Source organism: Oncorhynchus masou, chromosome 29, assembly GCF_036934945.1.
Source record: "Oncorhynchus masou masou isolate Uvic2021 chromosome 29, UVic_Omas_1.1, whole genome shotgun sequence".
NCBI classification, from domain to species: domain Eukaryota; kingdom Metazoa; phylum Chordata; class Actinopteri; order Salmoniformes; family Salmonidae; genus Oncorhynchus; species Oncorhynchus masou.
The window spans coordinates 32,331,598-32,349,620 of record NC_088240.1 but is presented as its reverse complement, the minus strand read 5'-3'; the positions used below and the strand labels follow the sequence as shown (position 1 = coordinate 32,349,620).

Genomic DNA, 18,023 nt, shown 5'->3' with positions numbered 1-18,023 from the left:
CCGCCCGCCCGACTAGCATCACTACTCTGGATAATTCTGACTAAGAATATGTGGACAACTATAAATACCTAGGTGTCTGGTAAGACTGTAAACTATCCTTCCAGACTCACATTAAGCATCTCCAATCCAGAGTTAAATCTAGAATTGGCTTCCTATTTCGCAACGAAGCCTCCTTCACTCATGCTGCCAAACATAACCTCGTAAAACTGACCATCCTACCGATCCTTGATTTCCGCGATGTCATTTACAAAATAGCCTCCAACACTCTACTCAGCAAATTGGATGCAGTCTTTCACACTGCCATCCGTTTTGTCACCAAAGCCCCATATGCTACCCACCACTGCGACCTGTATGTTCTCATTGGCTGGTCCTCACTACATATTTGTCGCCAAACCCACTGCTCAAGGTCATCTATAAGTTTTTGCAAGGTAAGGCTCCGCTTTATCTCAGCTCACTGGTGACCATAGCAGCACCCACCCGTAGCACGCGCCCCAGCAGGTATATTTCACTGGTCATCCCCAAAGCCAACACCTCCTTTGGCCGCCTTTCCTTCCAGTTCTCTGCTGCCAATGACTGGAACGAATTGCAAAAATCACTGAAGTTGGAACTTGCATATCTCCCTCACTAACTTTAAGTGTCAGCTGTCAGAGCAGCTTACAGATCACTGCACCTGTACACAGCCCATCTATAAATAGCCCATCCATCCATCCATCCATCCATCCATCCAACCAACTATCTACCTCATCCCAATATTGGTTTTTCTGCTCTTTTGCACACTAGTATTTCTACTTGCACATCCTTATCTGCACATATATCACTCCAGTGTAAATTGCTAAATTGTAATTACTTCGCCACTATTGGCCTATTTATTGACTTACCTCCTTACTTCATTTGCACACACTGTATACATATTCTTCTATTGTGTTATTGACTGCACTTTTGTTTATCCCATGTGTAACTCTGTGTTATTGCTTTTGTCACACTGCTTTGCTTGATCTTGGCCAGGTCGTGGTTGTAAATGAGAACTTGTTCTCAACTGGCCTACCTGGTTAAATAAAGGTGAAATTATTATTAATTACAGTATTACATACAGCATATTAAACATGAACGTATATCCATACATCAACACGACAGTATCATACATGACAGAAAGGAGATTCTGCTTTCATGTTGAGATTAATTTAGGACGATAACAGAATGTACACCATGAGTCACGTCTCACACACACACACGCCATGATCGGGCCTGTGTAACTGTGGCAACGAGTGGCCAAATTGCCCTGAAAATGGGGGTCAATTCAATAGAGTGGGAGCTGGGTTGGGGTCGCAGTGGAGGCTGGGGTTTAGGGGTTTAAAATCCCTCTGCCTTTATTACGAGGTAAAGCGGGGTACCCTCAATAATCTCTTCATCCTGCCTCTCGCTATTACAGTCCTCTCTACGCTCATCTGCTTGAACTACATACATACATACGTTAGCATACATACTCACATACACACACAGACAAACACACACACACACACTCTTGCCCACGCTAGCTCACATTACAGCTCGAGGATCCACAAAGTGACACAGTGAGAGAGAGAGAGAGAGAGAGAGAGAGAGAGAGAGAGAGATAGAGAGAGAGACAGAGAGAGAGAGAGAGAGAGATAGAGAGAGAGACAGAGAGAGAGAGCGGGAGAGAGTAGAAGATGGAGAGGGGGAGGTATGGGATCACATGGACAATTTGGGTGCACTCACTCTCTGTACTAGTAACAATGTGAAAGGAGACACACACACAACTCTAATGTGACTCATGAGAGTGGAGAGAGGCGCACACATACACAGCTCTATGCAGGTTCTATGCCACGCCTTTATCTGAAGAGGGTTGCAATATCTATATAAATGATGTGGAATGTGTGTGTACATCAGTATTCTACAGAGAGAGAGAGAGAGAGAGAGAGAGAGAGTGAGTGAGACAGTGAGTGAGAGAGACAGAGTGAGAGAGAGATAGAGACAGAGTGAGAGAGAGATAGAGAGAGACCGAGAAAGAGATAGAGAGAGAGACAGAGAAAGAGAGAAGGAGAGAGAGACAGAGACAGTGAGTGAGAGAGACAGAGAGACAGAGAAAGAGAGAGAGAGGGAGAGACAAAGAAACAGAGAGAGATGGAGAGAGAGAGACAGAGAGTGTGTGATCAAGCATGTATGAGTTAGCTCAGATATAGAGGCAGAGCGTGTGCGTATATGCCCACAGACAGGCAGACTTTATGTGGTCATTGTGAGAGGAGGCATGGCAAAGGTCCAGTCAGAGAGAGCAAAGCCCCATTCACACATCAGCCTCAGGCCTCATTAGACAGGCTTCATTACAGCACTAACCTGACACACACACAGGCTCAGAGGGCGGGCTATTTGTTTAGCTGAGGATGAATTCCCTTTTCATGTGTTTGTGGGAAGCTTTACAGTTAAGCGATAGCCAGGGAGGTGTGTGTGTAGCTTTCCAGTCAGTAAGAGATAGACAGGGAGTTGGGGGGACTGTCAGAGAGACTATCCCCTACTGAGAGAGTGAAGCCAGCAGTCAAGAGGCTTCGTCCTAAACGTCACCATATTCCCTACATAGTGCATTACTTTTGATCAGAGCCCTATGGACCCTGGACAACAGTAGCGCACTTCATAGAGAATAGGGTACCATATGGAACGTAACCAGAGTCAGAACAACATAGAGCATACATACATACCAGACACACAGCTAGGGAATGTACAGTCCATGCCATAACTGACTCGTCTAACTGCTACAGTACAGGGTTCAGCAGACGGACAACACCTGCTTTAATTGGAGGATATCAGTGTTATGTTCAAGGAAGCAGAAGCATAGGGTGTATGTCTACTGACAGACATATTTAGGGCAGACTACCTGCCTCTCACCCTGATTGCTGCAAAATAAGTTTTGGCCATATGACATGACAACCCACTATGGATCTCCATCTTCACTCACTTTTGTTCTACGTTGTAAAGAACATACCCCCGGAGAACTCCTTCCCAAAACAACAAATCACTGAAGACAGAAAAAGTGTTTTAAAAACAGACATCGGCATCATACCTGTGATATGTAACCTGAGTGTTTAAGCCTCCAATAGAGACACCCAGTAGCCACCCAGTCTGCCGTGTGAATCCCTGTTAAATCCCCTGGTTTGTGTGATTGTCATTTACTCAGGGGCCTGTCTGCCAGTTCACAAGGGCTGGACATTAACTCTCCTTCCCTCTCGAGTGTGGTAAAGAAGGCCCACCTGCGCCTCTTCAACCTCAAGAGGCTTAAGAAATTTGGCTTATCACCCAAAACCCTGATAAACCTTTACAGATGCACAATTGAGAGCATCCTGTCGGGCTGTATCAGCCTGGTATGGCAACTGCACCGCCCTCAACTGCAAGGCTCTCCAGAGGGTGGTGCGGTCTGCACCACGCATCACCAGGGGTAAAGTACCTGCCCTCCATGATACCTACATCACCCGATGTCAGAAAGGCCATAAAGATCATCAAGGACAACAACTGCCCGAGCCACTGCCTGTTCACCCCGCTATCATCCAGAAGGTGAGGTCAGTACAGGTGCATCAAAGCTGGGTCTGAGATACTGAAAAACAGCTTCTATCTCAAGGCTATCAGACTGCTATAGAGCAATCACTAACTCAGAGAGGCTGCTGCCTACATTGAGACCCAATCACTGGCCACTTTAAGAAAGGGATCACTAGTCACTTTAAACAATGCCACTTTAATAATGTTAACACATCTTACATTACTCATATCACATGTATATACTGTATTTCACAGCATCTATTGCACCTTGCCTATGCTGCTCGGCCATCGCTCATCCATATACTTATATGTGCATATTCTCATTCACCCCTTTAGATTTGTGTGTATTAGGTAGTTGTTGGGGAAACGTTAGATTACTTGTTAGATATTGCTGCACTGTCGGAAGTAGAAGCATAAGCATTTCGAAATTAACATCTGCTAACCATGTGACCAATAACATTTTATTTGAAAACACACACACCCACACACACACACACACACACACACACACACACACACACACACACACACACACACACACACACACACACACACACACACACACACACACACACACACACACACACAGTGTTGATTCTGCAGTGTTGACTCTTCCTGTGGGTATCAGCGCTGGCTCTGGCAGTAACTGACCAGCACACCCTGCTGGGGTAAGATCACAGCCAGTCAGTCAGTGTGTGGTTTGATAAGACTACAACTATTATATATTGAATGCAACAGGTTCACTGTTTAATGGAGGTTATGACTTTGGCTCATGTGAATAGGAGATAAAGTATTGTACACTGTAAACAGTATGGTGCATGCCTGTGTTCATATGTATGTGTGTAGACTATCCACATGTGCAGCGTTTCTGTGTGTCTGAGCGTCTGCAGCGTTTCTGTGTGTCTGTGTATGTGGGGTACCCGTGGGGTTCAGAGGTGTGCGTTAGATCAGCGCAGACAGTGTGGGCCGTGACAGCTCTCTCCCATCTCCCAGGGGTTGAGTATAAACACAGGGCAGGCTTCCTCCGAGCTCCCTAGCCCTTTAGCCCTGTCCAGGGCCATGGCAGGCCTATGGAGGGCCGATGGATGGCCGGGGGAAGGTTTTAGCGCCTCCGGCCTCATTAATCCTGTAGTGTTTTGAAGTGTGGGGCATTAGCCGCTGTGGGCTAATGGTGTAGCGGTAAACATGGGCCCCGGTGAGCGAGCATCGTTCTGGGGTCGCCACCACTGCCGTAAACATCCCAGCTAGATGAAGTTACACCCTCTTTCCGACAGCCAGATGGGATGGCTCTGAGGGCCCAGGGTGGGTGTGGAGGAGTAGGAGGGTCTCAGAGCCCCACCCTCTCTGTTGGTTTCTGTCAGTAGGTTACTTCAAACAGACCTCAGCACAGCAGAGACAGACATCAAAAGGACAGGTGAACCTGGGATGTCTGCAGTCTACACCGACCTACACACTCACTGTAGACACGGGACATAAACCTGCCAGTCAGACTCTCAAAAGCACATAAAGAAGGACATGTTTTAGACACAAGTATATGGACCAGGACTGTATTTAAAAACAATATTACTAACCTGGACAAAATGAGAAGCTTACTAACCAGTTCTTTAGAGATGTGTTGAGTGTACTTCACAAAGTGCGAGTACAAGAGTATAGTGTGGGGAGGGGGTACGAAGAGTGTCTGTAGTCCATGGGAGTGACCCCATCCAGGGCAGTGAGCATCCATCACCCCAGAGACAGGCCTTTTAGTCTGGACCCCCTCACATAAACACAATCCCCTCATTCCCATCATATGGAGAGAGCATGTAGGGGCCTTAAGGCCTACAGAGAGTCATACTCAACGTGGGCTAGGAATCAAGTCAACAAAGGGTCTTTCAAAGGACATCAGACATACAATTACCATTCCAAGCTCCTTCACTATACTCCTGTGTTTTATAAAATCCTACTTTGATGCTTGCAGTCTCATTACACACCGTTCTCTCTCTTCCTCCTTCACATCACCCTTCACTGTCGTGGCCCCCCAACATCTTGCCCATTCACAACTCTTTAAATCTGTAGTCTCTAAAGATGGTCTTGGAGTTTCAGTTCAGTGCTCATACACCTGACTCAACAATCAAGGCCTTGATTAATCATTCTTTAAGTACTCCCCTCTCCCCATGCCCCTCGCCTTCAAAGCCCCCCTCGGCCACAGCAGAGTAGCAGCTGAACAGGTATGCTCTGAGGAGGAACTGGGTCTACTACAGTTTGGAAATTGCCCCCCCTCTCACCTTCTACGGAGATCCTCGGCCACGGCAGCGCGGCAGCTGAACAGGTATGCTCTGAGGGATTGGAGCTGCTGTCTCAGGCGCAGTACTGCAGCCAGGCCCTCACAGTGTTCATACAGACACGGGTTCAGCTGCTGCACGTCCAGCAGGGGTTCCTCATACACAAACTCCAGGAACTCCTTGGCCTGCTTGGACACCTGGAGAGGACACAGGGGGGGAGAGGCTGAGTGGTGGAGACCGCATAGGGATGTGGGGTTGTGACTGTGTATACATACATGTGCGTATGTGTGTGTGTGTGTGTGTGTATGAGTTGTGGGACCACATGGGGTAGTTTGGAGGGAACATGTAACCTGGCAGCATTCTCTATACTCTATGGGGGCACCCAACCCCACGTCCATGTGTCCACCCAATTTAAGATACGAATGTGTGTAATTAGGGAACGTTCCCAAGTGTATTTTAGAGTGTATCTCAATAAGCTGGACATACTTCTGAAATGTGTGCATTTATCACCATTGATTCTCACCTTGTGTCTGTTGGTGTCCCAGTTGTGCAGCAGGCGGGCAGGGATGAGAAACAGGTTGTCTTGATGACAGCTCTGGCAGTAGTACCAGCCACTGTAGCAACACACCTTGGCCTTGCCCCGCGACAACCCTACTGGCTTCTGACACCCTGCACAGAGATAGAGAGGAGATACTGGATAAGGGTGTGTGTGTGTGTGTGTGTGTGTGTGTGTGTGTGTGTCTACAGCTGAACTAAAGCACAAAATGCTCTGTGTATCTGGAGCTCCAAGTTGAGCAATAAAGTCCCTCATTTACTAGAAATGACCTGTTGGGTAAGACACTAAAGACAGCTCATATTCAGGTCACAGAGAGAAGCTGTTGTCAGGAGATTGAAAATCCCATTTGCTACGGCTAATGATTAGAGAGGAGAGACCCAGTCAGTCTGGGCTCTTAAGCACAGTGTTAATATGTAGCAGTTTATGGCACCTCTTAATTGCCACACTAACCACGTTCAACCAAGCAAACAAACATCTAGAACTATGAGAACCATTAAACTGCAGCCACATCACCTGTTCAGTAAATCCCTCAAACCCAGTTGAGACTGAGGCAGAGATCAATAGGTTTCCCCAGTCCTACCTGCAGTCACAACAAGAAGGGACTTCAATGCTCTGCTGTCTAATGAACACTAAAGAGAAAGATCTTAGGATTCTATTGAGGATGTTTAGTGGTGCTGCTATCCTCTGAAAACACTCTTTTATTGTTCCTGTCTGCATTCCACCAAATACTCATGCCCCACGCCACGGGTGACGATTGGAACCCAAACAGGTGAAAGGGGCAACGGCAGGTATCCCTTATCCCCAGGATGATCTGGTAGGGCCGGGAGCGCCACAGAGGAAGAAAGGAACAAGAGAATAGGGAGAAGGCAATGGAGGGAGAGGGGGAAGGACCTCAGATGGATAAAGACTTGCACGCTCTTGCTCTTTTTCGATGGAGCGTGGTGCCTTCCTCTTTACTTCACAGAGACAAGAGAGAGGCAAGAGATCAGACGTGGATAGAGAGAAGGAAAGAAAAAAGAGACAGAGGAGAGGAAAAGACAGAGAGGAAAACACCGTCTCCATAGCCGGACACCAACGCAAGCTATCAGAGCAGCAGATCAGGACCTGAGAGACTTAGAATGAACATAATACATACAAGTCACTGATTTTGTCTGATTTCGTCTGCTTTATCTGCGGACGCTTTCTATGGGATGTTGTTGTTGAAGTACCTGATAGAGCACAGTGACAGTCTATGACTACAGAGAGAAACCAAAGGGTAATGCGTTCAAATAAAAACATATCGGGCCGGCGGCTCAAGCCTATTCCTAGACATTAGGCCGAGCACTTGTAATGGAGATTCTTCAATGAGCATGCTTTTTAGTCCAGGTGTAAAAGCAATTTGGGAGTAATTGGTTTAACATTCACCACTGTGTACATAAGGGACACCAATGTAAAAACCTTACAGATCGCAAACACTACATTAACCCAATAGCCTCTCCAGCCAACATCTTAATTACCTCAAACTCTGGGGACAAACTTTGAGGCCTATTCGTTTCTACTATGATTCAGTCAGAGGGAAAGCTGGTGGAGAACACAACCCAAAGCAATATAAGAGCCCCAATGAGTCAGATAAATCACTAAGCAGGGACCGATGTGGTGTGTCCGTTTCTCTTGGAGAGAGAACCCATCTCCTCCTTATGCCTTCCTAAATCCAAGGCAATATGGCATAAACACAGGGGCTGCACTGCCACTGGCTGAGGTAAGGAGTTAGCCATGCACCAATCAGGCACACTGGAGCTAATGTCAACTTGAGGTTTTTGTGGCAGGGACCCCAAGCTATAAAAAGTAAGTTGGTGTCTTCCCCCCTCAACTCTAGTTCCCTCTTTACCATCCATCCTCGAGCTTACACACACACACACACACACACACACACACACACACACACACACACACACACACACACACACACTGGAGGCTGCAGTGTGCCGTGTACCACAGACCATGCGGCGGGGTGTCGTGTGTCGAGGCTGCCCTGTAATCAGTGTAGGAGCGCAGCACAAACCCACACTAACCACTCCGCTCCATAAATACACACATCCCATCCACTCCCCCAGAAAACAAACCAGCCTGCTGCTGCTCTGATGCCCATCAACTCAACTCACTAGGGCTGGATATAGCCATTGGGGTTTTCTGAAAAGGGCTCCTCCAAGTGTTCTCGGAAATTATTGATAGCATTCACTAACATTGTTGTTTCCAGAACTACACCTTGGCTTCTGTATAGGTTCGATTCTCCGAAATAGGATCCAGCATGTTTAAATCTGGACGGCAACTTGTTGTGTTGGATGGTGCCTTGGCAATACAGATCCTATACTAATGATGTGGATGATGTGGCTTATTTTAGTGTGTGTGTGATGGATGTTAGGGCCTCCTTGGGCAATGTCCAGCAGAGAGGAGAGGACGGTCAGTGCCAGTGGCCAAACGCTGTGTAACTGCTGGGAAGGAGCTGGCCACTAGCAAACCACAGCTGGAACGGCCGCTGGGTCTGCTGTCACTGTCAGAAAAAAAATCAACAACAACAAAAACCCTCACACAAAAAAACAAACGCATATTGATCTACATGGTTACAGTTTAGTCATATAGCAGACGCTCTTATCCATAGCAACTTACAGTAATGAGTGCATACATTAATACTTTTTCATACTGGTGCCCCATGGGAATCGAACCAACAACCCTGGTGTTGCAAGGGCCATGCTCTACCAACTAAGTCACACGGGAGCTTACTTCATGGTTATGTCCTCCCTAAAGCCACAGCTCCCTAACACAGCTAGGTACATTCTAGTAGCCTTCTAGTGTAGAGTGCAGAGGGCAGAGGGACAGAGCAGTGGTGCTCATGGGAACAACATGCCCTCTAGGATCGTCTATGCCCACCAGTGTGGAAAAGAAGAGGAATAAAACCATGGACCCACCATCTCAAGCTCCCACTTGAGAGGCCACTGTAGGGATTCCCTAAAACCTCCAGTGTTGCCTCAAAATGGCTGACACTGAGGGGAGGAGAGGTGATGGGAGGAGATGGAACGTGAGAGAAATCCACTGTTGTAATACTGAGGCACCCCAGGTCTACCTGCTGCTATGATGAAACTGTGGCCCCTCAGGTTCCAGTCCCACAGCTAGAGAGGGTCAATTCCGCTCTGTCGTCACCAGAGAGAGGTTCCTACTCAACCACGCTTTCAACTGTCCGACGTTTTACACCACCGCACTGCTGAGTGGACATTGACCAGTGTGTGTGTGTGTGTGTGTGTGTGTATGTGTGTGAATGCAAAGGGGGCAAAGACAAGAGGCCTCTGCTTTGATGTGTCTCATTCAGGCAGACGAACACTTGTGTGTGTGAGGGAGAAAATCGTGTGTGAGAGAGAGTGAGAGTGCTTGTGTGTGTGGGGAGGGTGGGGGATGCGCTGCCCATCTTTTGATGTGAACGCCCACCTCTTCCCCTAACACCCCTTTCCACCTACAGATTCCCAACCAACCCCAAAGCATCTCTCTTTTCTCAACCTCGTCTCCCTGGTTGTCCCTCTGGATACTCCAGTCCCCCTCTCTTCCTCGTCCCTACAAAGCCCTCTCCTCTGAGGACCCTGTGAATCCACACAGGCTGAAAGACCGGGGTCAAGCAAACTTTGAGAGGAACCTGGGGGTACATTCAGCCCCTTATAGAAGGGTAGAGGAGGTATTGGGGGGGGGGGGGGGGGGTAATCAGGCTTCAAATGAACATCGGCAACAGAAAAACAACCATGTGTTTCCCCATGTGCAATTAGCTGAATAAATATTGCTCATTAAATCCTGTTTCAGTATGGGTTTGATGTGAACAATCACTTGTCGCATATGCATCTGGCGCAATTCTTATGAATCAAAAGGACAAAGACAACACACAGGTGGAGGGTCACTGGCCTTTCATGGTAGGGTCCTGAACTGCATGACTGGTTAGCAAAAGTATCTGCCCAGTGAATCCAGATATCTATGATATATTACCTATAATTACTAACAATATGAAATAGTAGTTATAGTATTTCTTTAAAAAGTAGTATTTCTAGAAATCGTATTTATTTTTATGATAAATGTAACGGATTACAAAAACACGGTAACTGTAATCCATTATACTACCAGCAAAAATATTCTAATTCGATTACAGATACTTTTGAAAAACTAGATAATTAAATTCAGAAAGGATGTTAGCGAAAAGAAAGAAAACTTTTCCAAATGACATTCAAATAAGCCCGAAAAAAGTTTCATTTGTTCCACCTGAGCGAATCTAACCACAAGTCAGAGATCACTATGATGACACACCAAATGTGCTTGATCGATCGCGGGAAAAAAGCAGGAATAGGCTTTTGTAGGCTATTATAGTCCCACCCGTGTCTTCCTATGGTGAATAAACGTTTGAGGTAATCACCACAGCTGCTCTCTCATTTAGCTATTTGTGTCTTGCAGAAGTTTGGACACACCTACTTATTCAAGGGTTTTTCTTTATTTTGACTATTTCCGACATTGTAGAATAATAGTGAAGAAATCAAAACTATGAAATAACACATATGGAATCATGTAGTAACCAAAAAAAAGTGTCAAACAAATCAAAATATATTGTATATTTGAGATTCTTCAAAGTAGCCACCCTTTGCCTTGATGACAGCTTTGCACACTCTTGGCATTCTCTCAACCAGCTTCATAAGGAATGCTTTTCCAACAGTCTTGAATGAGTTCTCACATATGCTGAGCACTTGTTGGCTGCTTTCCCGTCACTCTGTGGTCTAACTCATCCCAAACCATCTCAATTGGGTCAAGTGATTGTGGTCAGGTCTAGTGATTGTGGTGGCCATGTCATCTGATGCAGCACTCCATCACTCTCCTTCTTGGTCAAATAGCCCTTACACAGCCTGGAGGTTTGTTGGGTTATTGTCCTGTTGAAAAACAAATGATAGTCCTACTAAGTGCAAACCAGATAAGATGGTGTATCACTGCAGAATGCTGTGGTAGCCATGCTGGTTAAGTGAGCCTTGAATTCTAAATAAATCACTGAGAGTGTCCACAGCAAAGTACCCCTTCACCATCACACCTCCTCCTCCATGCTTTATGGTGGGAACCACACATGCAGAGATCATCTACTCTCTCACAAAGACACGGCGGTTGGAACCAAAAGTCTCAAATTTGGACTCATCAGACCAAAGTACAGATTTCCACTGGTCTAATGTCTCGCTCCTGTTTCTTGGTCCAAGCAAGTCTCTTCTTATTATTGGTGTCCTTTAGTAGTGGTTTCTTTGCAGCAATTTGACCATGAAGGCCGGATTCACGCAGTCTCCTCTGAACAGTTGATGTTGAGATGTGTCTGTTACTTGAACTCTGTGAAGCATTTATTTGGGGTGACATTTCTGAGGCTGGTAACTCAAATTAACATATCCTCTGCAGCAGAGGTAACTCTGGGTCTTCCATTCCTGTGGTGGTCCTCATGAAAGACAGTTTTATCATAGTGCTTGATGGTTTTAGCGACTGCGCTTGAAGAAACATTAAAAGTTCTTGAAATGTTCCGCATTGACTGACCTTCATGTCTTAAAGTAATGATGGACTGTCGTTTCTCTTAGCTTATTTCAGCTGTTCTTGCCATAATATGGACTTAGTCTTTTACCAAATAGAGCTATCTACTGTATAACACACCTACCTTGTCATAACACAACTGTTTGGCTCAAACACATTAAGAAGGAAAGAAATTCCACAAATTAACAAGGCACCCCTGTTAATTGAAATGCATTCCAGGTGACTACCTCCTGAAGCTGGTTGAGAGTATGCCGAGGGTGTGCAAAGCTGTCATCAAGGCAAAGGGTGGCTACTTTGAAGAATTATAATATAATCATTTAATATAATAATTTCTGTTACTACATGATTCCATATGTGTTATTTCATAGTTTTGATGTCTTCGCTATTATTCTACAATGTAGAAAATATTAAAAATAATGAAAAACTCTGGAATGAGTAGGTGTGTCCAAACTTTTGACTGGTACTGTATATATCCATTGATTCTTGAAGAATATAACTTAGAAATGCCTCATGAGCTAAGTTCAACTATCATACACCATCAGAACCCAAAATATAAACTTGTTTTTCTCCAATGTTTGTAAACATTGTAAATGTAAACAAAAACTGTATAGTCTCATATCAAAATTATTGTTTTAACCATGTTATCAAGGATGGTCAGTCCTTGCATCCATTGCTCTGTCCATTAGTCATTACATTTCTCCAGTCCCATCCCTCAGTTCTTTACCAAAACAGAGGCGGGGTGAACATTTTGTTATTGTTTCGTCTGTGGATTTGCCCTTTAAACAGCTGCATATTATCAAGATATCAAAGTGTCACCAACAAAAAGGTAACCAATAGACCAAAGCAAATGCAGCATATGGCACTCCTTTTTTTACATGTAAATAGCACTTTTCAGTAGTGCTCAAAGCATGACATTCCGTAAGGGCAGCATTTATTTATCAACTCGAATCAATGAGCCCAATCAGTCCTCCATGACAACAAAATCATAAACAGAGAAGGGCTGGATAATGAGTATTTAGTTTTTAGTTTTTTTTCAAGTAGAACAATTTGGCTGGATCTTAATTTGACCCTTTCTCACAGCAGGAACATATAATGTGAAAATGTAAATTATTGTGTGGATTATAATTTTAAAAAATTTGTTAGGGGTTGATATATTTTTAGTTAAGGTAAATCAAGTCTGATATTTTAATGTGGAAATTACAAACTTTAGAAGCATTTTTAAACCTAGAATACACTACAAGTTTTCTGCAATAACAGGGTGATCAAATTAAGACCCTTCATCTGAAGCTTTGAGACGCCATGCCAAAACTCCTCATTACAGACCGCTGTTCTAACAAGGATATTTTGACTTCCCTCTCCAGTCAAAAGAACAGCCGAGAAAGAAATGGTAAAGCACATGAGATTTGAGTCAGATTCTCCTCCCCAATTTGTCCTTAATGACATGTACTCTTATAATCTCCACCCAGCACAGCCAGAAGACGACTGGCCACCCCTCAGAGCCTGGCTCCTCTCTAGGTTTCTTCCAAGGTTCCAGCCTTTCTAGGGAGTTTTTCCTAGCCACTGTGCTTCTACATCTGCATTACTTGCTGTTTGGGGTTTTAGGCTGGGTTTCTGTGTAGCACTTTGTGACATCTGCTGATGTAAAAAGGTCTTTATAAATACATGTGATGATTTGGCGAGCACAGGGAAGAGCAAGGCAAGACAAGGGGGAAGGAAGGCAAGAATATTCAACTCAAGGATTGTTTTTGGTTGTATTGTTGCATTTTTTTGGCCTATTGTGCTCTGGCCTCTTTACAAATTCCTAGACCATTAAGTTGCTGAGGTCTGATGGGTAATTAGTAGACACCAGAGCCTAGTTGAAAAGAGGGTGCACATGCTCCCTCAACCTTCCCCCCAGAAACACACACAGGCACAGGAGGAGGCGGGGCCAATCCACCATCCATCATCTATCCTTTATGGGGGCTAACAAATTGGTGCCAGAGGGTGTCGGCCGGTGGGGAGGTGGGGGACAGAAGAGGCACAGGGTGCTCAATCACAGCCCCCAAATAGACAGAGGGGCGAAAGCTACAGTAATGGGGACCCCTGAACCCCCACGCCCCCCTCCTACACTCCCTGGCCATTGTGCTCTCTGTCAGACCCAACAATGGTAACTTCCCCTCTCTCCCACTCTCCTCTCTTTCTCCCACTCTCTCACTTTCCCTCTATTTGCCTGTTGTCCTCACCCCTCCTCATCGCATGTCCCCTAATCCCCCTAACAGAGCCGTGGAGGCCAGGGATATTTGTTTAGGGAAAAGCCATTAAACTGTAATACAACAGGCTGGCTCCTGACTCTCCATCCAAAGCTAAGTGACTGACAAGAACAAGCAGTCAAAAGGAAACTGGCACTCTACCAAGGAGCCAGGCAAGGGGATTGGGGAGGGCGGGAAGAGATAGAGAGAGGAAAAAGAGAGCGAGCGAGAGCACGAGAGAGAGAGAGAGAGAGGGGGGGGGGGACAGAGGGAGAGAATGAGCCAGAGAGAAAGAGTAGAGTTCAGTGAACACAGTGACAGCATGAGAGACTGTGTGAGTCTGAATGAACGAGAAAGAGAGAAAGGAGAAATAGGGAGAAAAAGAGAGCGCATAATTAAAGGGTTTTGTGAACAGAGCATGGGACAAGCTGTATCCAGCTGTTATTCTCTGCTTGTGTCTCATTCAAAGAGGTCTGCAGCCCGAGCAAAAAGAGCCCCTGTATCAAACAATTAGCTTCCGCATTGACGATAGCATCCCAGCCTCCCGGGCGCCTGTCTTTGATTATAAAAAATGATTTTTTTCCCTCTGCTTTATGCCGGCCAATTATCGTCAGGTGCCCCGTTCCCCTTGTTCAGTGGTCCTTTCAGACGGCATTAATAGAGCTGGTTACAGAAGAGAAGGAGGAAACCACCTCATTCATCCCCTTTTAGGAAGCACAGATTTCACACCCAGAAAGACCAAACACAGAGCCGCCATGGCTCCATTTACTGAGCTGTCAGACAGAAGAAGGGGCTATCTGGTAGTGAGATATCAGTTATGGTCCACTGAGGCTTAGGGAACGAAACAGATGTAATGGTGGAGTCATCTCTAAGGGGAACTATGAACTGTAGCTACCTCTCTATAACTCCTACAAACATACAGGTCAGGTCATTAGCCTAGTAAATACAAAAACTGCTACAGTCAGCCAGCCAGTGTGTGTGTGTGTGTGTGTGTGTGTGTGTGTGTGTGTGTGTGTGTGTGTGTGTGTGTGTGTGTGTGTGTGTGTGTGTGTGTGAGAAAGCTGGTTATTTGGGGAGGGGGGGGTCTGTGACCCCCAGTGGTGTAACAGGTGACTGGTCTAAGCTCAAAGGACTGGTGGCTGTGGGTGAGAGCCCCAGACACCTTGATCCCCAGCCGTCTTCCAGCCGCCCTTTTGAAGCCAACCACAACAAAGCTGCATTGCCAACAAAGGTAACGCCACCGCACAGGACTCTGGGTAATGCCATGTCGTCGTGCAGTGAAAAATAAAGAGAAACAAAATAGGGGTGTGTGTTTATTTGGGTTGTGGTGAGGTGAACTCATAAAATTACAGTCCCCAAAAAATCTGTGGGTCTACCAAGTGTTCCATTGGAGGGATGCTGTTTGTCTGTCTGTTTGTGTTTGTTTTGTTGGAGGGAAAGTGGCATTGACTGGGTGTATTGATACATCATCCAAAGTGTAATTAATAACTTCACCATGCTCAAAGGGCTATTCAATGACTGTTTAAATTTTTACGCATCTACCAATAGGTGCCCTTCTTTGCGAGGCATTGGAAAACCTCCCTGGTCTTTGTGGTTGAAGCTGTGTTTGAAATGCACTGCTCAACTGAGGGACCTTATAGACAATTGTATGTGTGGGGTAGAGAGATGAGATAGTCAACAAAAAACTATGTTAAACGCCATTATTGCACACAGAGCGAGTCAATGGAACTTATTAAGCACATTTTTACTCCTGAAATGATTTAGGCTTGCCATAACAAAGGGGTTGAATACTTATTGACTCAAGACATTTAAACTTTTTTTAAATAATTTGTAAAACAAATTGGAAAATCATAATTCCACTTCGACATTTTAGGGTATTGTGTGTAGGCCAGTGACGAAATACCTCAATGTAATCCATTTTAAATTCAGACTACAATATAACACAATTTGGAAAAAGTAAAGGGGTGTGAATACTTCCTGAAGGCACTGTAGATAGGATTGAGAGATATATTGCACCCTCTGACAGTCATTAGCTAGCTACCCTCACAGAAGTATGCATCTGAGATTGTGTAATGCATGTGTTTGCAGAGCACTACAGAAGTATGCATCTGAGATTGTGTAATGCATGTGTTTGCAGAGCACTACAGAAGTATGCATCTGAGATTGTGTAATGCATGTGTTTGCAGAGCACTACAGAAGTATGCATCTGAGATTGTGTAATGCATGTGTTTGCAGAGCACTACTGAAGTATGCATCTGAGATTGTGTAATGCATGTGTTTGCAGAGCACTACAGAAGTATGCATCTGAGATTGTGTAATGCATGTGTTTGCAGAGCACTACTGAAGTATGCATCTGAGATTGTGTAATGCATGTGTTTGCAGAGCACTACAGAAGTATGCATCTGAGATTGTGTAATGCATGTGTTTGCAGAGCACTACTGAAGTATGCATCTGAGATTGTGTAATGCATGTGTTTGCAGAGCACTACTGAAGTATGTGGTCTCTTTCTGCAGTAATATCAATAGATTTTTGACTAATGACAGGGGTTACTCATTGAGTCAATATAAAGCCACGGTTTTGATGGATTATGATATAAAACATCTTTCCATAAAGGGTAGAGATATGTAGATGAACCAGTGATGTGACAGATTATATTTTTGGAACTTTAGTGAAGAATGTGTCACTTTAGTGTCAGTGTAAAAAAAGACTTTTCCGGGGGTTTATATTTTACACGTGTGCAAGTGTGTATTAACATGCATGTGTGAATTGGATTTTTAAAATGTAACCTTGGTTTTGGAAACGTGCTTTTAGCGTTCCCAACTCCCCCTGAGAGACCCTGGGAGAGTGGGGTCACGGCCAGGGTCAGCCATTATCAACGGCGACCCTGGAGCAATTAGGGGTAAGTGCCTTGCACAGACTGACTGTGTGTTTGTCTGTGTGGTAACAGGCGGAGGTCTCTACCTGCACACCTGAAGCTCTGGGTGGTCAGGCCCTTCTCCACAGCCAGGCAGGTGAGGATACTGAGGAAGCTGGTGGTGACTGACTGTCTCTTGGCCCTCTGGGCATCCCTCTGCCTCCTCTCCCTGGAGGGCTTGGTCCTCAGCAGCACCCCCGTCCCCATCGACACTGCACCTGGCTGGGCCTGGCTGGAGCCCTGACCCTCCTCCCCCTGGGGCCTCTGGGCCGCCACGGCCGTCCGCAGGGCCTCCACCCAGTCCTGGGCCTTGAGTTGGCTCTCAGCCCGCAGACGGAGCACCTCTCTGGGGAAGACTGCCTGGAAACGGGCGGTGCTGGCCCCCTCGTCCCTCTGCACGGCCAGGCAGGAGGCCAGCGGGTAGCGGAGGACAGGCTCGGACACGGGCCCCCGGCCCTCGGTTGGGAAAGCCTGCAGCGTGGAACGACTCAGCACAAAGGTGAAAGCCCTCCAGTTGTTGAGGTCAGTCTGCTGGTGGAGCAGACCCACCTTAAGGACATCAGCACAGCGCTTGGTGAACAGGGGCAGGGCCGTGGGCCGGGCTGGGGGGAGATGCGAGGTATGAGGGGTCAGGGCAGCCTCAGCAGGACCAATGGGGTCTGGTCTGGTGTCGAGACCTCCAGAGGAGATGGATGACGACGGGGATAAGACTGGAGGCGGCTCTGCCTGTTTGTGGGCGGGCCGGGCAGCCAATACTCTCTCCCAGATCTGCCTCCTCCAGTCTAGCGCCTCCCACTGGCAGGCGGCACGTAACTGCAGGCGGGTGGAGCTGTTGAAAATGAGGTCAGTGAGTGGTCTATTAAAACATGCTGTTATGAGAGAAATAACTTCAATTGCAACTCATGTTTATGTAATTGACTGTTGATTCCAACAATCTTTGATTTATTTTATTTAACATTTAT

General features: G+C 46.0%; 1 protein-coding gene across 3 annotated transcripts in view; it reads right to left on the bottom strand.

The window, feature by feature from the left end:
• The window catches only part of LOC135519356 (pleckstrin homology domain-containing family M member 3-like), a 49,561-nt gene that overhangs the window by 13,937 nt on the left and 17,601 nt on the right, over positions 1-18,023 (bottom strand). For 2 of the 3 annotated variants that reach the window (XR_010452286.1, XM_064944536.1), the window contains exons 4-6: positions 17,109-17,890; positions 6,328-6,473; positions 5,808-6,001 (exon numbers count right to left, since the gene is read on the bottom strand). Coding sequence is in view for 2 of the 3 variants with exons in the window: in XM_064944536.1 (XP_064800608.1) it covers positions 5,808-6,001; positions 6,328-6,473; positions 17,109-17,890 (1,122 nt within the window). In the remaining variant the exon portion in view is untranslated. Of the gene's footprint in view, positions 1-22; positions 5,001-5,807; positions 6,002-6,327; positions 6,474-17,108; positions 17,891-18,023 lie in introns of those variants that run through there. The other variant, XM_064944537.1, reaches the window with a different exon arrangement.